General features: G+C 47.9%; 1 gene segment (V, D, J or C); it reads left to right on the top strand.

The window, feature by feature from the left end:
* Window positions 1-24499: 24499 nt before the first annotated feature.
* LOC129508295 (immunoglobulin lambda variable 1-47-like) lies at window positions 24500-25023 on the top strand. The segment is given in 2 exon segments: window positions 24500-24557; window positions 24671-25023. Coding segments are annotated over 2 exon segments (411 nt in total).
* Window positions 25024-25730: the final 707 nt, after the last annotated feature.

The raw sequence follows: 25730 nt of genomic DNA, 5'->3' as shown, positions 1-25730 counted from the left end.
GCTGTAGCTTGAGACAGCACAAGTTCCCCAATAGCACACCCAGCTGAGGGAATAGAGACCAGTTGCTCGTGCCCCAGAGTCTAGGGTAATTAAAAAGAGGACATTTAGATCTTTCATCCATTTTGAGTTTATCTGTGTATGGTGCAAGAGAGTGGTCTAGTTTCATTCTTCTGCATGTGGATGTCCAATTTTCCCAGCACCATTTATTGAAGAGACTGTCTTTCTTCCAGTGGATAGTCTTTCCTCCATTATTGAATATTAGTTGTCCATAAAGTTGAGGGTCCACTTCTGGGCTCTCTATTCTGTTCCATTGATCTATGTGTCTGTTTTTGTGCCAGTACCACACTGTCTTGATGACCACAGCTTTGTAGTACAACCTGAAGTCTGGCATTGTGATGCCCACAGATATGGTTTTCTTTTTTAAAATTCCCCTGGCTATTCGGGGTCTTTTCGGGTTCCACACAAATCTTAAAATAATTTGTTCTAACTTTGAAGAAAGTCCATGGTATTTTGATAGGGATTGCATTAAACGTGTAAATTGCCCTGGGTAATATTGACATTTTCACAATATTAATTCTTCCAATGCATGAGCATGGAATATTTTTCCATCTCTTTTTGTCTTCCTCAATTTCTTTCAGAAGTGTTCTATAGTTTTTAGGGTATAGATCCTTTACCTCTTTGATTAGGTTTATTCCTAGGTATCTTATGCTTTTGGGTGCAATTGTACATGGGATTGACTCCTTAATTTCTCTTTCTTCAGTCTCATTGTTAGTGTATAGAAATGCCACTGACTTCTGGGCATTGATTTTGTATCCTGCCACACTGCCAAATTGCTTTATGCACATGGGAAAATGCTCCGTATCACTTGCCATTCTGGAAATACAAATCAAAACCAATATGAGATACCACCTCACACCAGTGAGAATGGGGAAAATTAACAAGGCAGGAAACCACAAATGCTGGAGAGGATGTGGAGAAAGGGGAACCCTCTTACACTGTTGGTGGGAATGTGAACTGGTGCAGCCACTCTGGAAAACTGTGGAGGTTCCTCAAAGAGTTAAAAATAGACCTGCCCTACGACCCAGCAATTGCATTGCTGGGGATTTACCCCAAAGATGCAGATGCAATGAAACACTGGGACACCTGCACCCCGATGTTTCTAGCAGCAATGTCCACAGTAACCAACCTGTGGAAGGAGCCTTGGTGTCCATCGAAAGATGAATGGATAAAGAAGCTGTGGTCTATGTATACAATGGAATTTTCCTGAGCCATTAGAAAGTACAAATACCCACCATTTGCTTCGACGTGGATGGAACGGGAGGGTATTATGCTGAGTGAAGTAAGTCAATCGGAGAAGGACAAACATTATATGGTCTCATTCATTTGGGGAATATAAAATATAGGTCATTATTTTTCTTATGCTCTAAGTTTTCATTCTGAAGAATTCTGTGGACCGTAGATCCACCACAGAAACATTATCTACTATAGAAACAGTCCCAGGCTGTAGCGTTTTTCACACACACAGACACATAACTATCAGCAGTATGTTTTCTCACACCTGCTAGACACCAGTGGAACTTAGGGGACTTTGGGTGAGGCTAGGTTTTGGGGTAAGAAAGAGGAGGCTCACCCCTGCCCTGTGTTCCACGATACCTGGAAACCCTAGAGATGTAGGTGTAGTGTCTGCAGAGATAAAGAATGGATAGATTTCTTGTCACTCAACAAGTCCTAGACTCCTGATTCAGTGGATTGTTAACACGTTTGCTCTCACAGCAGTCCTCTTGGTTAACAATCTTTTCAGGGCAGCCCCTGTGGCTCAGTGGTTTAGTGTCACCTTCAGCCCATGGTGGGACCCTGGAGTCCTGGGATCCAGTCAGGCTCCCTGCATGGAGCCTGCTTCTCTCTCTGCCTGCCTGTCTGTCTCTCTCTCTCTTTCTCTCTCTCTCTGTATCTCATGAATAAATAAATAAAATCTTTTTTAAAAATAATCTTTTCAAATAAAAAACCTTTGAGATGCTCACCTCTAAATATAAGATCAAGATCTTGGATATTTAGAAGAGCATTTCCATGGAGGACCATCCCACAGCATGTTTCGAAGTCATTAGAGGGAGAAGGGTCACATAGCCTCATTATTCATCTTGCATTCTCTCTCTCTCTCTCTCTCTCTCTCTCACACACACACACACACACACGCGCACACACACACACACACACACACACACAGAGTTCTTTCCCAGAGACTCAATCTCTGGGAGACAGACTCTTCTTCAACAGGAACCACTGGAGACATCTAGTGTGACTGGGGTCCTGTCACCAGGGCAGCCTGGATGTGCACAGATCCCGTTCCTGTGGGGTGAGGCTGATGCTCAGGATATCCAGGGGGAATCTCCGTCCCCATGAGCAGCTCAGTCTCTGAGCATCTCTTGGAACCAGTCAGTGTCTGAGCCTGATCATTCCATTGATTCTGGGACCTCAGCCTCAGGGCTGCTCCCACGGAGCTCCAGGCCCCTGGGACATGGGACACCCATCCCTGTGCTGTCTGCCTGGGCGGTCACTCCCTCAGTTACCCAACTGCCACCTCCAACCAGGCTACAGTATGATGGAAAGTCTTGTGACCCTACCCAGGGCCACAGGACCTGTGAGCTCAGGGGCATCATTCCCTTCAGCACCAACTCTCCTCCAATCACATGTGGGAAGTTTGACAGAATCTTCTGAGTCCAGGGGGCCTTGGGCAGGAGAATCCCATGCCTATAGTCATGGGGAGTTCACGACTAATGTTCTATCCTGAATATGATGGACACAAGTTGCAGAGACTGAAGCTGTGCTCAACCCAGTGTGTGGTCTGTCTCCAAATCCCTTTATCCAAGAAGCTGTGTCTCTTTGGTAATTTTGTCCCCATGTCCTCAGTGCTGTGCAGAACTCAGGGGAAGATAACTCTGGAAGTCAGAGGAGCCTCATGAGAGGAAAGTTCCAGCATCCTGCATAGCAAGGGCCATGTGTCCATGGGGTGTGTCACTGCTCTGGACTGGATCCTGAACTCTAAGAGCAATTTGTATAAGAGATACCACCTTCGCCCTGACTAGGAACGGTCAAGGGAGCTGTGGACTAACTCTCTCTGAAGATTCTCAGTGGAGCATATAGTGAGCCCTGAAGTAATGTGAGCTGGCATACAGGGACCTGGCCTGACCCTAATGCAGGGAACAGTGGGCAAAGAGTTGGGGAAGCAGGAGATGTGGGCCCTGGCCACCTGTCACACAGTGGTGCCTCTGGGTCTGGACACCAGGGGCCATTATGGTTCCATTTCTGAAGAGTCTGGGTGATCAGAGTTGGGACTTGCCACCTGGCACTGCTTGTGCCCTCTGCTCAGAGATCACAGCTGGGACCTCCCCACCCCCTGGCCTTACACAGCCCCCCCCTCTTGCCCATGCCCCTGTCATCTCAGGCAGAGGGACCTGACCAGGTTGGTGTCAAAACCCGGGGTCTCATTTGCATGGATGGGCCCTCCCTCCCAGAGAGGATGAAGAGGGGAAGAGAGAAATGAGAGGAGGCTCTGCTCAACTGTGGGACCATGGGAGAAAAGATCAGGGATGACCTCCACCATGTCCTGTTCCCCTCTCCTCCTCACCCTCCTCGCTCACTGCACAGGTGACTGGATGTGGGGGCGGGGGAAGGGTCCCTGGGAGGACATGTGAGGTTCTTTTTCTTCTTCTTGTTTCCAGACCCCAAAATAATCCCCTCTGTGCCTCTCCCTGTTGCAGGTTCCTGGGCCCAGGCTGTGCTGACTCAGCCGCCCTCAGTGTCTGCGGCCCTGGGGCAAAGGGTCACCATCTCCTGCACCAGAAGCAGCTCCAACATTGGCAGTGGTTACATTGTACAATGGTACCAGCAGCTCCCAGGAAAGTCCTTTAAAACAATCATCTATGGTAATAGCAATCGACCCTCGGGGGTCCCGGATTGATTCTCTGGCTCCAAGTCATAGCCACCCTGACCATCACTGGGCTCCAGGCTGAGGACGAGGCTGATTATTACTGCCAGTCCTCTGATGACAACCTCGATGGTCACACAGTGCTCTGGGCCTGGGAGGAAGTGAGACACAACCTGCTCTCCCCCCAGAAGTGACTTTTCCTTTGCAGTACCCCCTGTTTGGCCAAGTCAGCTTCCCCCTTTGTTTGGTGTAAACTGCAGTCTGTGGTCAACCTGACGGAGCTTTGGCTCCAAAATGATCCTGATTCTCTTCACTTCGGCCCCTGCACCCTGTCTTTGGCTCAAACACATTCTATGGTTTTCTCATATTGAGGAGAAATTCCTTGTTGTCAGGAGCATGATGGCCTGCTCACAGTCTGTCGATGAAGAAGCAAAGGGAAGAAAAATGTAGATTAAATTAAATGTCCTACAGCCTGCAGCCCACTGTTAGAGACCTGACATATGCACAGATCTCATGTTTTGTAGCCCTCTCTAATTTTTCCCACTTATTTTCTCTCCATTTCCCCTGAGGGTTAGTTGAAAGGGAGATGGGTGGGGGGGATGGGGTGACTAGGTGATGGTCACTAAGGGAGGCACTTGATGGAATGAGCACTGGGTGTTATTCTATATGTTGACAAATTGAACACCAATAAAAAATAAATTTATAAAAAAAATGTACTATGTGTAGAGACACCAGCTCAGTCCTGACCCATATAGAGCTGAGAGCACCATGGTTGGAGTCATCTGAGAACTCTGAGTAGAGCATAAAGTCTACACTGAGGTGATGGGAAGACCCCTAAGGGGACAGCTGGCAAGTCCTTAATGGAGAAAATATTGGACAGAGAAGAGGAAAGATAGAACTTTTCTCTTATGGTTTTTAGTCACCAGTTGAGGGTATGTCTGTACCATGCACCAGAGGGCACTTGAGTCCATTTGCTTAGGAATCTGAGTTGATCAGAGCTGGGACCTGCCACCTGGCACTGCCTATGCTCTCTGCTCACAGCTAGGAAATCCCCACACCCTGGGGCCACAAACAACCTCTCCCCTGTCCACCCCCCTCATATCCTCTGGCAGAGTTACCTGACCTAGGGCCAGGGAGGGGTCAGAGGGTTGGGGTCTCATTTGCATGGATGGCCCCTCCCTTTCTCAGAGGATGAAGAGGGGAAGGGAGAGATGAGGGGAGGCTCTGTTCAACTGTGGGACCACAGAGGGCAGAATCAGTGATGACCTCCACCATGGCCTGGTCCCCTCTCCTTCTCAGCCTCCTCACTCACTGCACAGGTGACTGGATGTGGGAACAGGGGACTGGGGCCTGGGAGGACACTTGGGATCCTGCATTCGTCTTTTGTCTTCAGGCCTCAGCATCACCCTCTCTGTATCTTTCCCCCTTGCAGGGTCCTGGGCCCAGTCCATCCTGACTCAGCCTCCCTCAGTCTCTGGGTCACTGGGCCAGAGGGTCACCATCTCCTGCACTGGAATCCCTAGCAACAATGATTATGGTGCAATGAAAATTCATACTTACGTGAGCTGGTACCAACAGTCCCCAGGAAAGTCACCCAGTCTCCTCATCTATGATGATACCAGAAACTCTGGGGTTCCTGATCGATTCTCTGGCTCCAGATCTGGTAGCTCAGCCTCCCTGACCATCTCCGGACTCCAGGCTGAGGACGAGGCTGAGTATTACTGCTCAGCATGGGATGATAGTCTTGATGCTCACACAGTACTCTGGGTCCATGGGGAAGTGAGACACAAACCTGCTGTCCCCACAGCAAAGGGGTTTCCTCTGCAGCCCTTATTCCTTGGTTGTCAGCTGGTTCCTATATTTCCTTGGTGTAAGCTGGAGTCTGAGACACACTCCAGGGAAGTTTATCTACAAAATATGTCCGCATTCTCTTTAAACTGAGCTCCCAAAATTCGTCTTTGGCATGAACACGTGATAGGATTTTCTCAGATTCAACAGACATTCCTGGCTGCCAGGGGCAGGCTGACCTGGGCAATGAGTTCGTGCAGGTCAAGGCTGATACAGACCTGCAGAATCCAGGTTTGTCTGAGACACAGCTCATCAGTGGTGTGCAGTGTGTGTCCTGGTACCAATGGCTGCTCCTCACAGCCCCTCCTGGGACAAAATTCTTGGGGCTCACACTGAGCCCCAGACCTGTGAAAATGGGGAACACACCCCTTTCTCATCTGCTGGGAGCGAGAACCCAGCATCTGTTCAGGCTCAGCCTGTGGCTTCTGCTTCTCCTGCTCCTGCTGCTGCCACCTTGGGCACTGCCCTGGAGGGAGGGCTTCCACCTTCCCTTCTATCCTCAAGTCACTCACAACAACCCTTTCTAGACCAAGATTCCAAAAAGACGTAGAAAGGACATCCCCCATTAGGTTGGGACACAGAGTGTCTTTTCACTGAAGTTCGTGACTGGGACTGGCAAGTGCGGATCTGACTCCTGACATCTCAGGATTCCTGGGTTTTCATTTACTTAATCATAGAAGTTTCCAGAATTATGCCATCCCCTCATTAGTCATCAGTAGGAACATGTATTGTTCATAAAATTGGGGAGATTTCTTCTGTTATGGCTGCACCAGGACTGGAGTATGTACTGCTGAATTCTGTATTTGCATCTTTTAGAATGACTACTTGCCCATTTTCATTCATGCTAAGATGCAACCAGGAATTTTTCTTGTGTCCTTGCATTATAGAATACCTGCAGAATTGGGTTGAGTAATGATGGAGTTGAAGGTCACACCAGTCTGTTACTTAGGAAATATTCTCTTTCTGCACCCCGTTAGCTAAGGTCCTGGCTGTGGCTCTAAATACATGCAAGTGGGAAAGAATGGGTAACCATATTGCAAATGTATTCGACAGTTTCTATTTTATATGTTTTTTATGAGGAATTTGTTTTAGATTTTGTCAAAGGCTCTTTCAAGTTCTTTTGAGAAAATATGCTGCTATCCATTGATGTATTACTATGAAGTCTTCTATTAAAAGGCCTGTCAATATGGAAATGAACTTGCGTCCCTGAAACAAGTCAGTCCTGGTGTACAATATACCTATGTGATGTTGGAATCTCTTTTTTGATATTTAATTCAGAAGGTTTACAGCAACATTTCATAATATCAGTCTGCAGTTTCCTTTTCTGTATTATATTTTTCAGGTGTAATTATTACCATTACAACTGCTTTGTACAAGAATTTAACTTTCCAGATCTATGTGTTTGGGAAAAAATACATAAATAAGAACCTAGCAAATGGCTTCATTTGATCTCTGAAGACTTATTTGTGTGTATGTGTGGGGGGTGTGGGTATGTGAAAGTAATTGGAGCTTTTCCGTTTTTGTGGAAGAGGTTTTCAGTAATATTCCATTAGAAATTGGTCTGTTTATTCATTTCTTTCTCGTGGAGTAGTCTTTATCTAACTGGGACGTGTGCTTTTTTATCTATTATTAATAGCAGTGAACAGTAAGATTTTTTTTCATTTTTCATTCATCCACACATCATTTTTTATTTTTTCTATATGTGCATCATCCACTTTTCATCAAAAGTTAGTAACTGGCTGACCTGTTCTATCATCTGTCATTATATCCAGGAGTTGATGTTCACGATGGAGCACACAGTGTGACATCATCCCATTCACTGCTATACAAAGATATGAACCCATCCCACTGAAGGTCTGGGGAAGAAAGCTGCTGATCTGAGATCCTTTGAAAAAAAGGGAGCCTCTAAGTCCAGAGACAAAGGAAACCACGCATGAGCCCCTCATACCAGTGAATTGCTCTGTGTCCCATGGGGTGGAGGGTCAGCCGGTAATTGTGATGTTTCTGGGCCAAGCCTGGAATTGAACCTAGAAGTCCATGGTGACAGAAGGTGGGACCCAGCATTCTTCCTTCAGGAACAGAAGGTCATGTTTTGTGAGGTTCTCAGCCTCCCCATAACCAATGTTCTAGTTAGATCTCCCTCATTACTGAAGATGTCTTCAGGAACAACAGAGGAATCTTTTAAAAATAGAGGTTTATTACTCACAAGACTTGGCAGTTACACAGCACCCCTTGGGCAACAGACAGAGGTCATGGATAGAGAAAGGGAGCTTGTTGTGCCTTCCCCCACCGAGAAGTGTAAACAGAGGCTCAGCTGACAGAGGAAGGAGCTGCCGATGAGAGATACAAACACAGACACAGAGAAGCAGAGAAAGACATACTTTCTTGAGTTCCAGACTGAGTCCATGGGGGCAGGTGCACTGGGGCCTTTGTCCTTTTGCTCCCTGCTGTGGGGATCCTACTGACACCTTGCTTCACGGGAATAGTGAAAGACCCCCAAAAAGCAGCTAAGAGGCTGGAACTGGCGTGAGTGACCATGGGCAGAGGGGCCAGGGGCCTGCGGTCACGGCAAGGTGTCAGCAGGGCAGTGAGGCTGCAGGAGGGGGAGACAGGAAGAGGAGCGGTCTAGGAGGCTCAAACCCAGAGAGTGAGGAGCACCGTGTGGTCTGGGCCCCACCCCACCCCCATCCCCACCCAGCCCTGATCCCCACGGAGCCCCTCACCTCCAATGCAGACACAGGGCGCCCTCCTGACCCAGTGGCAGTCAGGCTGCTCCACAGGGCCTCACCCAGTGTTAGCAGGAATCCCCCCTCCTCGATATCTGCCCCTAGTGACTTTCCTGCCATGGACCCCACTCTGCTTCCTGGCAGCGGCCTGGCTGACTCTGCTGGATTCTCTCTCCCCTGTTGCAATAGTCATGAATAAAGTCTTTCACTTTCATTAAAAAAAAAAAAGAACATTCTGAGACTTTTGAAGCCAAGACACTCTAGCCAGATTAAAGCCTCGGTGTGGTCAGTCCTCCATGGCGAGGGGGCAGCGGACCCTCAGCAATGTGGCTAGGGGTTTTGCTCTGGGTTTCCATTCCCACATCTCAGTCAGGAGGGACCAGGGCTGGGGCAGCAGAGGACTGGGTTCCTGTCCCTGGGGTCCATGGGGTACTGGCAGCTGGAAAGAGAGCCCCTGCCTGAGTCTGGGTCCAGGGCATACCTGCTGTCAGCCTCAGGCCCCCAGAGCTCGGAGGGGTCCTCCCTGCCTCCTTCCCATGACAGACACCATAAGAAGTTTGGGGTGGACAGCAGTGACCAGAATGAAGTGCTCCTCCCCTGGGGCTGAAGGGAAGAGAGAGCTCCCAGCTCTGCCTTCCTGTGACTGGGGTCCTGAGGGTGTGCAGGTGGCGAAAAGGTTGGGGTTCGTCTCCATCTCCACTTCATGAAATCCACTGTCCAGGGCACTGCAGCCTGACCTTGCACATTGAGCTCATGCTCCTCCCTGACTCCGCCTCCCCCTGGGGTGTGAAGGTCTGCAAACATCCCCCCCAACACATGCTCACTGTCCTCATCACCTTCTGTAATATTTCAAAGGGACACATGAAGAGGGGCAGGTCTCACTTCATCCGATACCCATCTCACCTCTGAGGACCTTCAGCAGAGGGGAGGACTCATTTCCTCACATGCTGCCAGGACCCTGCAGGGACGGCCCCAGGGAGCCAGCCTGGACTGAGGGACACTGCCTCCAGGACTCTTCTTTCCCCTCCTATACCAGGGAGGTGGCCCATAGTTCTCCCCCAGGCTCCTGTCCCCCTAGACAGCCACACCCACCCCAGGGTGTGCTCACCAGGCCTGGACACCAACCTCGGGCCATGGGCATTGGTCCTGCTGCTTAGGGTCAGGGTCCACCAATGCTGAGCTAGGAAATCAGTGTTTGTGCTCCTTTCCCAGATCTTCTACTCCTTTATGCACAGTGAAACCTCTCCCTACCTGAGGTTCTCCTGCAGTGACAGCAGCACCCTCTGACGAGGCCCATCAAACCAGAGACTCCAGTTGCCACATTCCTCTTCCCCCTTCTCTCCTCACCTTCCTCTTCTTGCACAGGCCTGATCAGCTCCTGGGAACACAGCCACCTCCATCCCTGCCTGCTCTGTTCCTGCTGCAATTGCTCTGCCCCGACCACAAAGGATTACTCAGAGCTGCCCTGTCCTGTCCCCCTCCTATTCTCGGGCCACATTATCACCAGGTGGTGTTGCTTCTGTGAAATCACTGCCTGCCAGCTTGGTTGGAGCATCTTCATGCCGTGTTTTGGTTTTTTTCTTCTATGACTCGATGTGCAGGACATGGTCACTTGAGATAAACTGAAAGGCCCTCCTTGTAGGAGCCCCATAAATGTCCCAGGGGGTGGGATAGGCTGTCTTTTGCATGATTTATGTTTTGTAGTCATTCCCCCTCTCACAGGAGTGCTTATTTCTGTATGACTCTTCCCTCCATGTGGGATGCTCTCAAATCACAGACACTGTATCCATGTTCTTTACATCAGACCCCGCAGGATGCTTTACACAGTCCTTCAGGTCATTGCTGAGTGCTGGTGTCACAGCTCTGGTTATAAACCTAGGACCCTGAGGACCCTGAGAGGGACATGTAACCAGCAGGGGGCACTGTGCATCCTCCTGGGCCTGCAAGGGGACCCTCCCAGCTGGGGGAGCCCCCCTGGCCTGAGGGCTGGGCAGAGGCTGAGCTGCCCCCTGTGCCCCCTGGTGAGACCCAGGAGCCTGGTGCCCTCAGGGCCTGGCAGAGGCTCATGCACAGTGTCTTATGCAGGTTTTCACTTCTGCTCCCTCCACTCCCTCCTGAGTCCCACTCAGAGCAGGTCACATCATCAGACTCCTCTGTGCCCTGGTCTCCTGAATCACTGATCAGATGGAGTCTGAGAGAGTCTGTAAGGGGTGATAATTTTCATAAAAAGCATACTTCTTTGCCTGGAGACAGTGAAGAGTATACGACAAACCTGGGAAAGAAGGGTTCAACTCTGGGGACCAGGGGCTTGTGTCATCATGGTGGCCCGGACTCCTCTCCTCCTGTTCCTCTCTCTCTGCTCAGATGGGAGCATCATATGACTTCTGTGGGAGCTTCCCATATGTTATCAGCCTCTAAGAAACTCCCACTATCGATGCCCATCACTGGTCCATGTCTGTGTTGGTAGATTTCCTGTTCCAGTCTGTGCTGACCCAGACCCCCTCCCTCTCTGCATTCCTGGGAACAACATTCAGATTTTCCTGCACCCTGAGTAGTGATCTCTGTGTTGGTGTCTTCCAATTTAAGAGAACTTGAATTCACCCTGATTTTACTTGGAAGTAGCTTCTGGATCACAGTGTCCTTCCTCCTAGTTTCGTATTCACCTTTTTGAACACTCTGAAGAAATAAAAACTGACAATAAAAATATACTGAAATATTCCTAGTGATCCAAATTGAAAAATTGGTGCCTCTTTACATGGTGGTACTTTTCTCTTCCCAAGTTTGTCTACATCAAGGTCAGAGAGTGGGCCCATCCCAGCAGGTGGAATGTTCTCCTCAGCTTAGCTCTGCCCTTCTAGGTGACAAAGCAGAAACCTTCTCTTCCCTTCCAGGCCCCTGTTCTCAGGATTGTCCAAGGTTCACTGATTCCCAGGGATGAGGCATTAGGATGTGAGATGCTGCATGAGAACCAGGCCCAAGGGGAATTCCTGGCCCATAGCTGGTTATTTGAGCCATCATTTGTGGGGGCATTGGGGTCCTGAAATGCTACAAAACCCCTGAACCTGCCCCAGGGATATTGGGTGAAGTAGTCCTGTGGATGTGACTTCCTATAGCTGACACCACTCAGGACCATGGGCAACCTTGTAAAGGCCTGTTCCTAATCCTCAGCAACCTGCCAGCGGCCTCCTCTCCTCTGGTACAAACTGATGCTTTGCAACAGTTGGGTGGAGGGAGATGTATTGGATGTACAGGAAGGAGAAATCACAATATTTGCTGGAAAGCCCTTTGCCAATGAAGCTGTCATGAATACTCAAATCTAGGATTTCGCTTCTTCAGAGGGAAGAACAGTGAAATGGGTATTACCATAGTAGGAGCTCTCTGGGAGAAGCCCTGAGTTGAGAGCTAGCACAGCCTTGACTGAACTTCCTGTCTACAGCCTGATTTTCTGCCATGGGGTTGGTCAACCTGTTCTCCTTGACCATCACTGGGTTCCAGGATGAGGACAAATTATCAGTGTCGCTCAGTTGGCTTGAACCACCATGTCCCTGAGAGCTACTGCTACATGGGTAAAAGAGATAAATGTCTCCCTTCCACTCCTGTCTGACTCCATCCTCCCCTGTCCCCACCCAAGTCCCACGCCATCTCAAGTTCTACCTTCCTCCAACACTGCTACTGAAAGTCAGATAGAGGCTTTATGACAATCACCCCCTTTCTTGCTTATCTCAATACAAACCTGATTGGTCTGATTTCAGGAGGAAATAGCTGCTCAATCATGGTGGTGTCAGTGAGGAGGGGATGCCAAGAAGAGCAGAAGTCTAGCCTGTGTCACCTGCAATCCAGTTAGATTCCTGCCACCGCCCCCCCACTTTGATCAACCCTCCTGTGACCCAGGATTTGCTGGTCATTCCCTGAGCTCCAGAAACTTTGATGAGATGGGTTGATCCCTTTCTTCCCAACTTATATTCTCCCTTTAGCCCATTATTTGGGATGAGATTGGATAGGCCTTATTTTTGGTGTAGTACCTATGGTCTCTGGTCCTATATTCACAAATCATCTCAATATTCTAGGACAATTTCCGCAAAGTCCCTCTTTTCTTCAGGGACAGTGCATGAAGCACTTACCAACGCAATGAGTCAGGGCCCAGGATGTTGGAAATAACAGATCACTAATGTTCTTTTCATATCAGTCCTCATATGCAGGACAATTTTAAAGTTGACTAAACAGTTATACATATGATGTTGAATAAGAAGAAAATAACAAGTTGCCAAGAATACAATAAATCTAAAATTAAAACATAGAGAGGGATGCAAGATAAACCCTTTCCCCACACATGTTATATTCTCAAGGCAGAGACAGACAGGAGAGCCCAGGGCCTGTCCCCTGTGGCTTAGGGAACCTATCAGGAGACCCTCACACAACTAGAGCAGCCACAAAGAACACAGCAACATACTTGTAAGAGGATCTCTGTGATGACTTGGGACCTTAGAGCCCTCAGGACAATTATGTACTTAATGTTGGTTTAGATAATCCTAGATGGATAATCACCCAGGGCAGTTGGCAGAGGCCAGCTCAGTGCCAGGTTGTGCTGAGATATCTGCAGAGGTAACAAGTAAATATGAGGAATTGGGACCAAAACACCTTGGTTGTGTCCTCACTCCCTTGGGTATGAATAAATATCTTCTTTGGAAGATGGGTTTGCAATTGAGGAGTGTTGGGCAAGAGAGCCCCCCCACACACACACACCATTGGTCTGTGGACTCCATTCCAAAGAGATTTTCCATTTAATTAATTTCACAGTTATTGGCATAGATCAGGATCCCTTTGAGAGTGAGACTCAGCAGTATCACGGGCAAGCCTAAAGGATCCTGGTACCTGGAAATGAGATGTAGTGAGGTGAAGACACCAGCTCACACTCAGGGCTTTGGGTCATGGTGAGGTGTGTGCCCTGGACCAGCACGGGGCACTGTGGGACTGCCCTGTGGTCCCTAAGCAGCTCATTAGTGAGAAGCATTCAAACAGCCTGGGCCTTGAGGCCTGGCACAGTGTTCCCTGATGGGACTCAGCAGATGTGTCCCCTCTGTCCTGGCAGAGACTCCCCAGGGGCTTGTGTGTTGTCTCAGCAGGTGCTTCCTCCCAGAGCTCTCCCCAGGGCTGCAGCAATGCCCATCCTCCTCAGTGTGTGGTGTGAGCCAAGCTCCAGCACCAGGGCCCAGGGAGGGGCTGGGCAGTCAGTGGGTGGAGCGTATTTGCATGGGCAGCCCCTCCTGTGGCAGAGGGTGGAGGAGAAAAGGAGGCATGTGGCAGCCCAGTCCGCTGTGGGGACCTTGAGGCTCTGGCACCATGGCCTGAAAGCCTGTTCTCTTTGTGTTCCTCTCTTACTGAACAGGTAGGGTCAGACCTCAGGGATTATCCTGAATCACCTCTCTGTTTCAGAACCTAGAGAAAATTTACTCTATCTCTATGTAAAGGGATCCCTGGGTGGCTCAGCAGTTGAGCGCCTGCCTTTGGCCCAGGGTCTGATCCTGGAGTCCTGGGATCAAGTCCCAGCTCAGGCTCCCTGTATGGAGCCTGCTTCTTCTCCTTCTGCTGTGTCTCTGCCTCTCTCTGTGTGTCTCTCATGAATAAATAAATAAAATCTTAAAATAATAAACCTATGTAAAATCCCATTTGTGTCTGTATCTGTGGGTTCCCGGTCCCAGCCAGTGCAGACCCAGTTGCCCTCCTTCTCTGTACCTCTGGGAACAACAGCCAGACTCACCTGCACCCTGAGCAGTGTTGGCAGATACTAAACATCCTTTTCAAGGAGAAACCAAGGAGCCCCCCCCGCCCAGTATCTTCTATACTACTACTCAGACTCAGATAAACCCCAGGTCTCTGGGGTCCCCAGGCAATTCTCTGCATCCAAAGACTCCTAGGCCAATGCAGGGCTCCTGCTCACCTCTGGGCTGCAGCCTGAGGACGAGGCTGACTATCACTGTGCTATAAATCATGACAGTAGGAGCAGCTCCTGATACTCACAGTGTCTCAGATAAGTTTAGAGGTGAGACAAATGTCTGGGCCGAAGGATCTTGTCTCTTAGCCTCTGTTCAGTAAAAAATAGTAATATAGTTATCTGGAGATACAGAGCAGGGTGTTCTCTTCCCCATGATGATCTATCCTTCCACAGGAAAGAGAAACAGTCCTATAATGCATATAGAGTTCGTGAAAATGGGACATCGCAGGAGACAGACAGATGAGGAAATAGCCCAGGGGCACATCGCCACTCACTTTGGAGAAGATGAATGGGAATAACTACCGTGTCTCCAGCTGAACCTGAGTCCCAGCAAACGTTCAACCGCACATCAGTTTTGCCATCTCATTCCATAAAATGGGACCTTTGTAGTGACCCAGTTGTGTCACTACTGATGTACCCACAGCTAGTACATTTACCATAGCCCTGGTCACAGACACAGTCTCCTCTCTGAGCCACCTCCACGTGACCTTGGACCAGGTGCTGCAGACTACCTGACAACACCCCCACCCCATCCTGTGTCTTCTCCCCTCTGCTCCCGTCCCTTAGGCTTCGGTCTCTCTCTGGTTTTTCAGGTCTGAACCCTGTCTCTGCCTGAGGATTTCAGAAAAACAAACAAACAAACAAAAAACCAGAGTGATCTTGCTGTAGGTGCAAGTCTCCAGGATCCACCTATGGAGAGGTGAATGACCAGAAATTTGGGCTGCAGGAGAAACCCTAAGTGTCTGCCTCCTGTTTCTGTCACCCGACAAGACCTGCACGTCTGATTTAGGGACGTGCTTACAGATCTGCTCTCATATGAGTCCTCACCACCTGAATCAATCCTGCCCCAGGGAGAAGGTCTTTGAAATACTGGCCTTGAAATCTGAGGCTCAGGTCCTGAGATAAAGGGCAATCCCTCAGTGTGTGGAGAAGGCGTAGAAGGGACTGAGGGTCACCGGGTCTCGTTTTGGGACACACACACGCACACACACACACACACACACACACACACACACACACACACAGCTCTCTCCTCTCTGAAGGTAAAGTGCTTCACTCTGTAGTTTCTATGTTTCCTGTCCCTTCAGAGGCGAGGCTCAATCTCAGCTCACCCAGCTGTCCTCCAGGTCAAAGTCTCAGAGACAGAATGCCCATTAGAAGAGACCCCCAGGATGTCGAATGTGACTGCGGTCCTGTCACCAGAGTGGCCAGGATGTGCCCTGAGCACCTGCTCCCCTGGAAGGAGGCTGATGCTCAGGATTCCCCAGGGGAAGTGTCTGTCCCCATGGGCAGCTCAGCTCTCGACCATCTCTGGGCTCCAGTCACTGCCTGAGGCTGATAAGTACATTGACTCTGGGACCCCAGGCTCAGCGATGCTCAAACAGAGCTCAAGGCCCCTGGGGACGTGGGACACCCCTCCTTGTGCTCTTAGGGCTGGGCTGTCACTCCTTCAGTTCAACCCAGGGAAGCCTCCAGTCAGGCTGAACCTCTGCTAAATATTCTGTCCCAAGTAAGAGCCACAGAGTCTGTGACCTCAGGGACTGGGTCCCCTCATCTCCACCTCTCCACGACTCAGAGGTAACATTTGACAGAAAAATCTTGGTTCACGTGTCTTTTGCCAATAGAACTTCATTCTCCTACTCATGGTTGTCTAAATGAGCAATTGCTCTGTCCTCAACATACAGGGCACATGTGCCTGGACCTCAGCTGTGCCCACCCCAGGTATGAGTGGGACCTTGAATTGCTAATCCTGAATCTCGTCTGTCTATGGGAATTCAAACACTCAGCTGGCTCCGAAATTCATACAACAGGGTCCTCATGGGGCCTCATGGGCACCACTTCAGGATTTCCTACCTGCATGATCAGACCCATGATACAATCTTAAGGAAAAAAATAAGACAAGTAATTTTATTTTATTTATTTTTTGTGGTGTTTTTATTGTTCTTGTTCTTTTTATAATAAATTTATTTTTTATTGGTGTTCAATTTGCCAACATACAGAATAACACCCAGTGCTCAACCTGTCAAGTGCCCCCCTCAGTGCCCATAACCCATTCACCCCCACCCCCTGCGCTCCTCCCCTTCCAACACCCCTAGTTCTTTTCCCAGAGTGAGGAGTCTTTATGTTCAGTCTCCCTTTCTGATATTTCCTGCCCATTTCTTCTCCTTTCCTTTCTACTCTCTTTCTCTATTATTTATATTCCCCAAATGAATAAGAACATATAATGTTTGTCCTTCTCCGATGGTCTCATTTCACTCAGCATAATACCCTACAGTTCCATCCACGTGGAAGCAAAAGGTGGGTATTTGTCATTACTTATTTTTTAATAAATTAATTTTTTATTGGTGTTCAATTTACCAACATACAGAATAACACCCAGTGCTCATCCCGTCAAGTGTCCCCCTCCGTGCCCGTCACCCATTCACCCCCACCCCCCGCCCTCCTCCCCTTCCACCACCCCTAGTTCATTTCCCAGAGTTAGAAGTCTTTATGTTCTGTGTCCCTTTCTGATATCTCCCACACATTTCTTCTCCCTTCCCTTATATTCCCCTTCACTATTATTCATATTCCCCAAATGAAGTGAGAACATACACTGTTTGTCCTTCTCCGATTGACTTACTTCACTCAGCATAATACCCTCCAGTTCCATCCACGTTGAAGCAAATGGTGGGTATTTGTTGTTTCTAATGGCTGAGTAATATTCCATTGTATACATAAACCACATCTTCTTTATCCATTCATCTTTCGATGGGCACCGAGGCTCCTTCCACAGTTTGGCTATTGTGGACATGGCTGCTAGAAACATCGGGGTGCAGGTGCCCCGGCGTTTCATTGCATCTGAATCTTCGGGGTAAATCCCTAACAGTGCAATTGCTGGGTCGTAGGGCAGGTCTATTTTTAATTCTTTGAGGAACCTCCACACAGTTTTCCAGAGTGGCTGCACCAGTTCACATTCCCACCAACAGTGTAAGAGGGTTCCCTTTTCTCCGCATCCTCTCCAACATTTGTTGTTTCCTGCCTTGTTAATTTTCCCCATTCTCACTGGTGTGAGGTGGTATCTCATTGTGGTTTTGATTTGTATTTCCCTGATGGCAAGTGATGCAGAGCATTTTCTCATGTGCATGTTGGCCATGTCTATGTCTTCCTCTGTGAGATTTCTCTTCATGTCTTTTGCCCATTTCATGATTGGATTGTTTGTTTCTTTGGTGTTGAGTTTAATAAGTTCTTTATAGATTTTGGAAACTAGCCCTTTATCTGATATGTTATTTGCAAATATCTTCTCCCATTCTGTAGGTTGTCTTTGAGTTTTGTTGACTGTATCCTTTGCTGTGCAAAAGCTTCTTATCTTGATGAAGTCCCAATAGTTCATTTTTGCTTTTGTTTCTTTTGTTTTCGTGGATGTATCTTGCAAGAAGTTACTGTGGCCAAGTTCAAAAAGGGTGTTGCCTGTGTTCTCCTCTAGGATTTTGATGGAGTCTTGTCTCACATTTAAATCTTTCATCCATTTTGAGTTTATCTTTGTGTATGGTGCAAGAGAGTGGTCTAGTTTCATTCTTCTGCATGTGGATGACCAATTTTCCCAGCACCATTTATTGAAGAGACTGTCTTTCTTCCAGTGGATCGTCTTTCCTCCTTTGTCGAATATTAGTTGACCATAAAGTTCAGGGTCCATTTCTGGATTCTCTATTCTGTTCCATTGGTCTATGTGTCTGTTTTTGTGCCAGTACCACACTGTCTTGATGACCACAGCTTTGTAGTACAACCTGAAATCTGGCATTGTGATGCCCCCAGCTATGGTTTTCTTTTTTAAAATTCCCCTGGCTATTCGGGGTCTTTTCTGATTCCACACAAATCTTAAAATAATTTGTTCTAAGTCTCTGAAAAAAGTCCATGGTATTTTGATAGGGATTGCATTGAACGTGTAAATTGCCCTGGGTAGCATTGACATTTTCACAATATTAATTCTGCCAATCCATGAGCATGGAATATTTTTCCATCTCTTTGTGTCTTCCTCAATTTCTTTCAGAAGTGTTCTATAGTTTTTAGGGTATAGATCCTTTACCTCTTTGGTTAGGTTTATTCCTAGGTATCTTATGCTTTTGGGTGCAATTGTAAATGGGATTGACTCCTTAATTTCTCTTTCTTCAGTCTCATTGTTAGTGTATAGGAATGCCATTGATTTCTGGGCATTGATTTTGTATCCTGCCACGCTACCAAATTGCTGTATGAGTTCTAGCAATCTTGGGGTGGAGGCTTTTGGGTTTTCTATGTAGAGTATCATGTCATCGGCGAAGAGGGAGAGTTTGACTTCTTCTTTGCCAATTTGAATGCCTTTAATGTCTTTTTGTTGTCTGATTGCTGAGGCTAGGACTTCCAATACTATGTTGAATAGCAGTGGTGAGAGTGGACATCCCTGTCTGGTTCCTGATCTTAGGGGAAAGGCTCCCAGTGCTTCCCCATTGAGAATGATATTTGCTGTGGGCTTTTCGTAGATGGCTTTTAAGATATCGAGGAAAGTTCCCTCTATCCCTACACTCTGAAGAGTTTTGATCAGGAATGGATGCTGTATTTTGTCAAATGCTTTCTCTGCATCTAATGAGAGGATCATATGGTTCTTGGTTTTTCTCTTGCTGATATGATGAATCACATTGATTGTTTTACGAGTGTTGAACCAGCCTTGCATCCCGGGGATAAATCCTACTTGGTCATGGTGAATAATTTTCTTAATGTGTTGTTGGATCCTATTGGCTAGTATCTTGTTGAGAATTTTTGCATCCATGTTCATCAGGGATATTGGTCTGTAATTCTCCTTTTTGGTGGGGTCTTTGTCTGGTTTTGGAATTAAGGTGATGCTGGCCTCATAGAATGAGTTTGGAAGTACTCCATCTCTTTCTATCTTTCCAAACAGCTTTAGTAGAATAGGTATGATTTCTTCTTTAAACGTTTGATAGAATTCCCCTGGGAAGCCATCTGGCCCTGGACTCTTGTGTCTTGGGAGGTTTTTGATGACTGCTTCAATTTCCTCCCTGGTTATTGGCCTGTTCAGGTTTTCTATTTCTTCCTGCTCCAGTTTTGGTAGTTTGTGGCTTTCCAGGAATGCGTCCATTTCTTCTAGATTGCCTAATTTATTGGCGTAGAGCTGTTCATAATATGTTTTTAAAATCGTTTGTATTTCCTTGGTGTTGGTAGTGATCTCTCCTTTCTCATTCATGATTTTATTAATTTGAGTCTTCTCTCTCTTCTTTTTAATAAGGTTGGCTAATGGTTTATCTATCTTATTAATTCTTTCAAAGAACCAACTCCTGGTTCTATTGATCTGTTCCACAGTTCTTCTGGTCTCAATTTCGTTGAGTTCTGCTCGAATTTTAATTAACTCTCTTCTTCTGCTGGGCGTCGGGTCGATTTGCTGCTTCTTCTCTAGCTCCTTTATGTGTAAGGTTAGCTTTTGTATTTGAGTTCTTTCCAGTTTTTGAATGGATGCTTGTATTGCGATGTATTTCCCCCTCAGGACTGCTTTTGCTGCATCCCAAAGATTTTGAACAGTTGTATCTTCATTCTCATTAGTTTCCATGAATCTTTTTAATTCTTCCTTAATTTCCTGGTTGACCCTTTTATCTTTTAGCAGGATGGTCCTTAACCTCCACGTGTTTGAGGTCCTTCCAAACTTCTTCTTGTGATTGAGTTCTAATTTCAAGGCGTTATGGTCTGAGAATATGCAGGGGACGATCCCAATCTTTTGGTATCGGTTCAGACCCGATTTGTGACCCAGTATGTGGTCTATTCTGGAGAAAGTTCCATGTGCACTTGAGAAGAATGTGTATTCAGTTGAGTTTGGATGTAAAGTTCTGTAGATATCTGTGAAATCTATCTGGTCCAGTGTATCATTTAAAGCTCTCGTTTCTTTGGAGATGTTGTGTTTAGAAGACCTATCGAGGGTAGAGAGAGCTAGATTGAAGTCACCAAGTATAAGTGTATTATTATCTAAGTATTTCTTTACTTTGGTTAATAATTCGTTTAAGTATTTGGCAGCTCCCACATTCGGGGCATATATATTGAGGATTGTTAAGTCCTCTTGTTGGATAGATCCTTTAAGTATGATATAGTGTCCCTCTTCGTCTCTCACTACTGTCTTCGGAGTGAATTTTAGTTTATCTGATATAAGGATGGCTACCCCTGCTTTCTTTTGAGAACCATTTGAATGGTAAATGGTTCTCCAACCTTTTATTTTCAGGTTGTAGGTGTCCTTCTGTCTAAAATGAGTCTCTTGTAGACAGCAAATAGATGGGTCCTGCTTTTTTATCCAGTCTGAAACCCTGCGCCTTTTGATGGGGTCATTAAGCCCGTTCACGTTCAGAGTTACTATTGACAGATATGAGTTTAGTGTCATCATGATATCTATTTAGTCCTTGTTTTTGTGGATTGTTCCACTGAACTTCTTCTTAAAGGGGAATTTTAAGAGTCCCCCTTAAAATTTCTTGCAGAGCTGGTTTGGAGGTCACATATTCTTTCAGTTCCTGCCTGTCTTGGAAGCTCTTTATCTCTCCTTCCATTTTGAATGAGAGCCTTGCTGGATAAAGTATTCTTGGTTGCATGTTCTTCTCATTTAGGACCCTGAATATATCCTGCCAGCCCTTTCTGGCCTGCCAGGTCTCTGTGGAGAGGTCTGCTGTTACCCTAATATTCCTCCCCATGAAAGTCAGGGACTTCTTGTCTCTTGCTGCTTTAAGGATCTTCTCTTTATCTTTGGAATTTGCAAGCTTCACTATTAGATGTCGAGGTGTTGAACGGTTTTTATTGATTTTAGGGGGGGATCTCTCTATTTCCTGGATCTGAATGCCTGTTTCCCTTCCCAGATTGGGAAAGTTTTCAGCTAGGATTTGTTCAAATACATATTCTGGCCCTCTGTCCCTTTCGGCGCCCTCGGGAACCCCAATTAAACGTAGGTTTTTCTTCCTTAGGCTGTCATTTATTTCCCTTAATCTGTCTTCATGGTCTTTTAATTGTCTGTCTCTTTTTTCCTCAGTTTCCCTCTTTGCCATTAACTTGTCTTCTATGTCACTCACTCGTTCTTCCACCTCGTTAACCCTCGTCGTTAGGACTTCTAGTTTGGATTGCATCTCATTCAATTGATTTTTAATTTCTGCCTGATTGGATCTAAATTCTGCAGTCATGAAGTCTCGTGAGTCCTTAATGCTTTTTTCTAGAGCCACCAGTAGCTGTATAATAGTGCTTCTGAATTGGCTTTCTGACATTGAATTGTAATCCAGATTTTGTAACTCTGTGGGAGAGAGGGCTGTTTCTGATTCTTTCTTTTGAGGTGAGGTTTTCCTTCTAGTCATTTTGCTCAGTGCAGAGTGGCCAAAAACAAGTTGTATTGGGAAAAGGAGAGAAAGAGAGAGAGAAGGAAAGAAAAGAGAAAAAGAAAAAAGAAAAGAAAGAAAAGGAAAGAAGAGAAGAAAAAGAGAAAGAAAAAGAAAGAAAGGTGAAAAAAAGGGGGGTGGGGGAAGCAATCAGAAATCAAAAAGAAAAAAAAGAAGAAAAAAAAAAAAAACAAAAACACGGGGGAGTATCTCTGATTCTGTAGACTTTAAGTCCCTTGACTTCCCCTGGAACTGGTCCTTCTAGCTGGTCTTCTGGGGGAGGGGCCTGTTGTGCTGATTTTCAGGTGTTAGCACTTGGGGGAGCTGCTCTGCCCCTGCCTGCTGCAGGGCTCAGTGGGGGTTGTTTACCCCGTGAGGCCCCAGGAGGAACAGCCGCAGTTGCTATGGCAACTCTGGAAGCCTGGATTCAGCCTCCGCAGTAACTACGGGAGCTCTCCGTCTGCAGGGCCTGGAGGCTCCGGGCGGGGCCGCTGATCTGCTCAGCTCGGGGCAGGAGCGTCCTTGCTGTCCTGGGCCCTCCCGGCCTCTGCCTGTCCCGGGGGAGGCCGGATCCTGGGCTGTGTCCCGGCGCCCTGTGCTCCGGGGCCTGCGCTGTGTGGATTCGCGCTCCCGCCCCGCAGCCCCCTCCGCGGAGCCGCCGCCCGAGCCCCTCCGAGCTGCTCCGGTCCCGCCGTGCGCGCTGCAGCCCTTAGGGAGCTCGGCGCACTCTCCCGGGGCGCAGGTGTCTGTTAGTGTCCCCGGGAGCCCGAGGGCATCCCCGCCCTCCTGGGTCCTGCTCCAACTCCCTGCGAGCCCCTTTCCGCCCGCCCGGGAAGGTTGGTGCAGCTCCTGCTCCTCCGGGACGGGGCTCTCCTGTCCTGGGGACACTCGCCCCGGCCTCAGCCCGGCTCCTCGCGGGGCCCCTCCCCCTCGGAGGCCTTTTGTTTCTTTATTTCTTTTTCCCCGTCTTCCTACCTTGATAGAAGCGCGAACTCTTCTCACTGTAGCATTCCAGCTGGTCTCTCTTTAAATCTCAGGCCGAATTCGTAGATTTTCAGGATGATTTGAAGGTTATCTAGGTAATTTGGTGGGGACAGGTGATTGGGTACCGTACTCTTCCTCCATTTTGCCCCTCCTCCTGGTATTTGTCATTTCAAATGGTTGAGGAATATTCCATTGTATACATAAACCACATCTTCTTTATCCATTCATCTTTCGAGTTAAAAATAGACCTACCTTCCGACCCAGCAATTGCACTGTTGGGGATTTACCCCAAAGATTCAGATGCAATGAAACGCCAGGACACCTGCACCCCGCTGTTTATAGCAGCAATGTCCACAATAGCCAAACTGTGGAAGGAGCCTTCGGTGTCCATGAAGACAAGGAATTTTAGTAAATCGTTTTTTAAATATCTATTCAAATGAGAGCCGAAGTCTATTCCATTTTCTTTTTCTGTGCTGATGTTTTAGCCAAAACTCCCATGCACAATCTCCCTCCAATAGACACAGATCAATATACTAGTGATTCCACCTGCATCTTTACAGTGGCATCATCATTGAGTGTTAATCAGTGTGATTGAGAAGCATTTATAGAAAAGAACATTCATCCAAGTGCACAAATGGCCAAGGAGGTGACCTATACGGAAAGTCCTCTACTGGATTCTTGTCAGACCTTCTGCAGCTGTGACACTGTCCTTCCTAGAACTGCCAGCAGGTCTGCCCCTTGTGCTCTGAGGTCAGTGGCACATACAGACTCACATGGCAGGGTTTCTGCAGACTTGTGTCCATGTGCTGGGAGGACAGATCCTAGGAAGGAGTCACTGCCCACAGGATGGGGAAAATTATTATTTCAAATAGACTAAAAGAATGAGAGATGACAATGATGTTCAGTGTGTAATCTTTCCAGGAATGCACACAAGGCCTTCTACCCACAAGCTGGAGAATCTCACACTCTGGCTCTTCAGGATTTCAGGAAACTCAGAGAAGGGGAAGGGCTGGAAGCAGGGGGATCATATAGGAGGAAGGTCTCAGCATCTCGTGCAGAAGAGGCCACGTGTACATGGGTACCAGTCACTCCTCTGGATGTGACAGTGATGTCAGAAGAGTTGGTATATAGACATACCTCTGTCCTGAATGGCCCATGATCAGCCAAGGGAACCGTGGATGGTTTCACACCGAGCAATTAGAGTGAAGCCTAAAATCAACACTGGGTGATTGGAGGCCACATGATGGGTCACATGTCCTGATCACAAAGGAGGAGGAGAGTGGATAGAGGTCTGCAGGCAGTACTTGTGTCCTCTGGCCATTTATCCCCCTGTCATGCATGCTGAAGTGGTTTCGAGATGCCACATGCAGCTTGAGGCTTATTTCTGAGGGATCAGGTTTTCTTAGAGTTGGAACACCACATGGCATTGCCTGTGCCCTCTGATCAGGGTTCACAGCTGAGACCTCTCCAACCCCTGGTCCCACACAGCCTCTCCCCTGCCCACGCTAGGTCAGCCTCAGGCAGATGGACCTGGCGCAGAGCCAGGGAGGGTCAGAGAGTGTGGGGGGTCTCATTTGCATGGACCACCCCTTCCTCTTCCAGAGGATGAAGAGGGAAGGGAGAGATGAGGGGAGGCTGTGGGGCCACAGAGGCAGGATCAGTGATGACCTCCACCATGGCCTGGTGCCCTCTTCTCCTCACCCTCCTCACTCACTGCACAGGTGACTGGATGTGGGGATAGAGGAAGGGGCCCTGGGCTGCCACATGGGATCCTGCATTCTCCTCTTGTCTCCAGACCCCAGCATCACCCTCTCTGTGTCTCTCCTCCTTGCAGGGTCCTGGGCCCAGTCTGTGCTGACTCAGCCGGCCTCAGTGTCTGCGGTCCTGGGCCAGAGGGTCACCATCTCCTGCACTGGAAGCAGCTCCAACATCGGTGGAAATTACGTGAGTTGGCACCAGCAGCTCCCAGAAACAGGCCCCAGAAACATCATCTATGCTGATAACTACCGAGCCTCAGGGGTTCCTGATCGATTCTCTGGCTCCAAGTCAGGCAGCACAGCCACCCTGACCATCTCTGTGCTCCAGGCTGAGGATGAGGCTGATTATTACTGCTCAGTGGGGGATGATAGTCTCAAAGCACCCACGGTGCCCCAGGCCTGTGGGGAAGTGAGACAAAAACCTATTTAGTCGTCTACAAAGTGAGTGAGCACCTCAGCAGCTGCCAGCTTAGGCTACCCATGGGATTCATTTTTTAAAAGTTTTAATTAATTTATTCATGAGAGAGAGAGAGAGAGAGAGAGAGAGAGAGGTAGAGACTTAGGCAGAGGGAGAAGCAGGCTCCATGCAGGGAGCCGATGTGGGACTTGATCCCAGGACCCCAGGATCATGCCCTAGCTGAAGGCAGACGCCCAACTCTTGAGCCACCAAGGCCTCCAACCCTGTGGGATTCTATTTCTTCCTAATCCTTGGCTGATGCCTTAGGTCCAGATCCAGGTCAATCTTGGGGACCCTTCTGGAAATGACAGCTCCTTCATCATCTCTGAACTCAGGGTCACTCGTTGTAGCTCATTTGTATGCAGAGGGTCTCCAAGGAAAGAGAAGGTTTTGTCCTTGTGGCCTCGAAAAGTTTGTTCTAGGCCAGTGTACATTCACTTACCATCTTCTGAGTTCTTCGTAAATGAACCCCTCGTAGGTCATGAAGCTGTCATGGTCCTTCAGCCTCATTCCCGCTCTGCTGATGCACATGTCAGCTCTCCATGCAGCCACGCTCATTACTGGCTTAACTTCATCCATATGACTAGTTCTCCTTACTATTTGATGATTGCATGGAACACATAAATCAATGCCACAACAAAAAGTATGAAAATTAAAAAAAATAAATCTCTAGAGAAAAC

This window comes from Nyctereutes procyonoides, unplaced genomic scaffold, assembly GCF_905146905.1.
Source record: "Nyctereutes procyonoides isolate TBG_1078 unplaced genomic scaffold, NYPRO_anot_genome, whole genome shotgun sequence".
In the NCBI taxonomy this organism is placed as follows: Eukaryota; Metazoa; Chordata; class Mammalia; order Carnivora; family Canidae; genus Nyctereutes; species Nyctereutes procyonoides.
The sequence above is the reverse complement of the archived record's forward strand: the minus strand, read 5'-3'. Positions and strand labels throughout refer to the sequence as shown.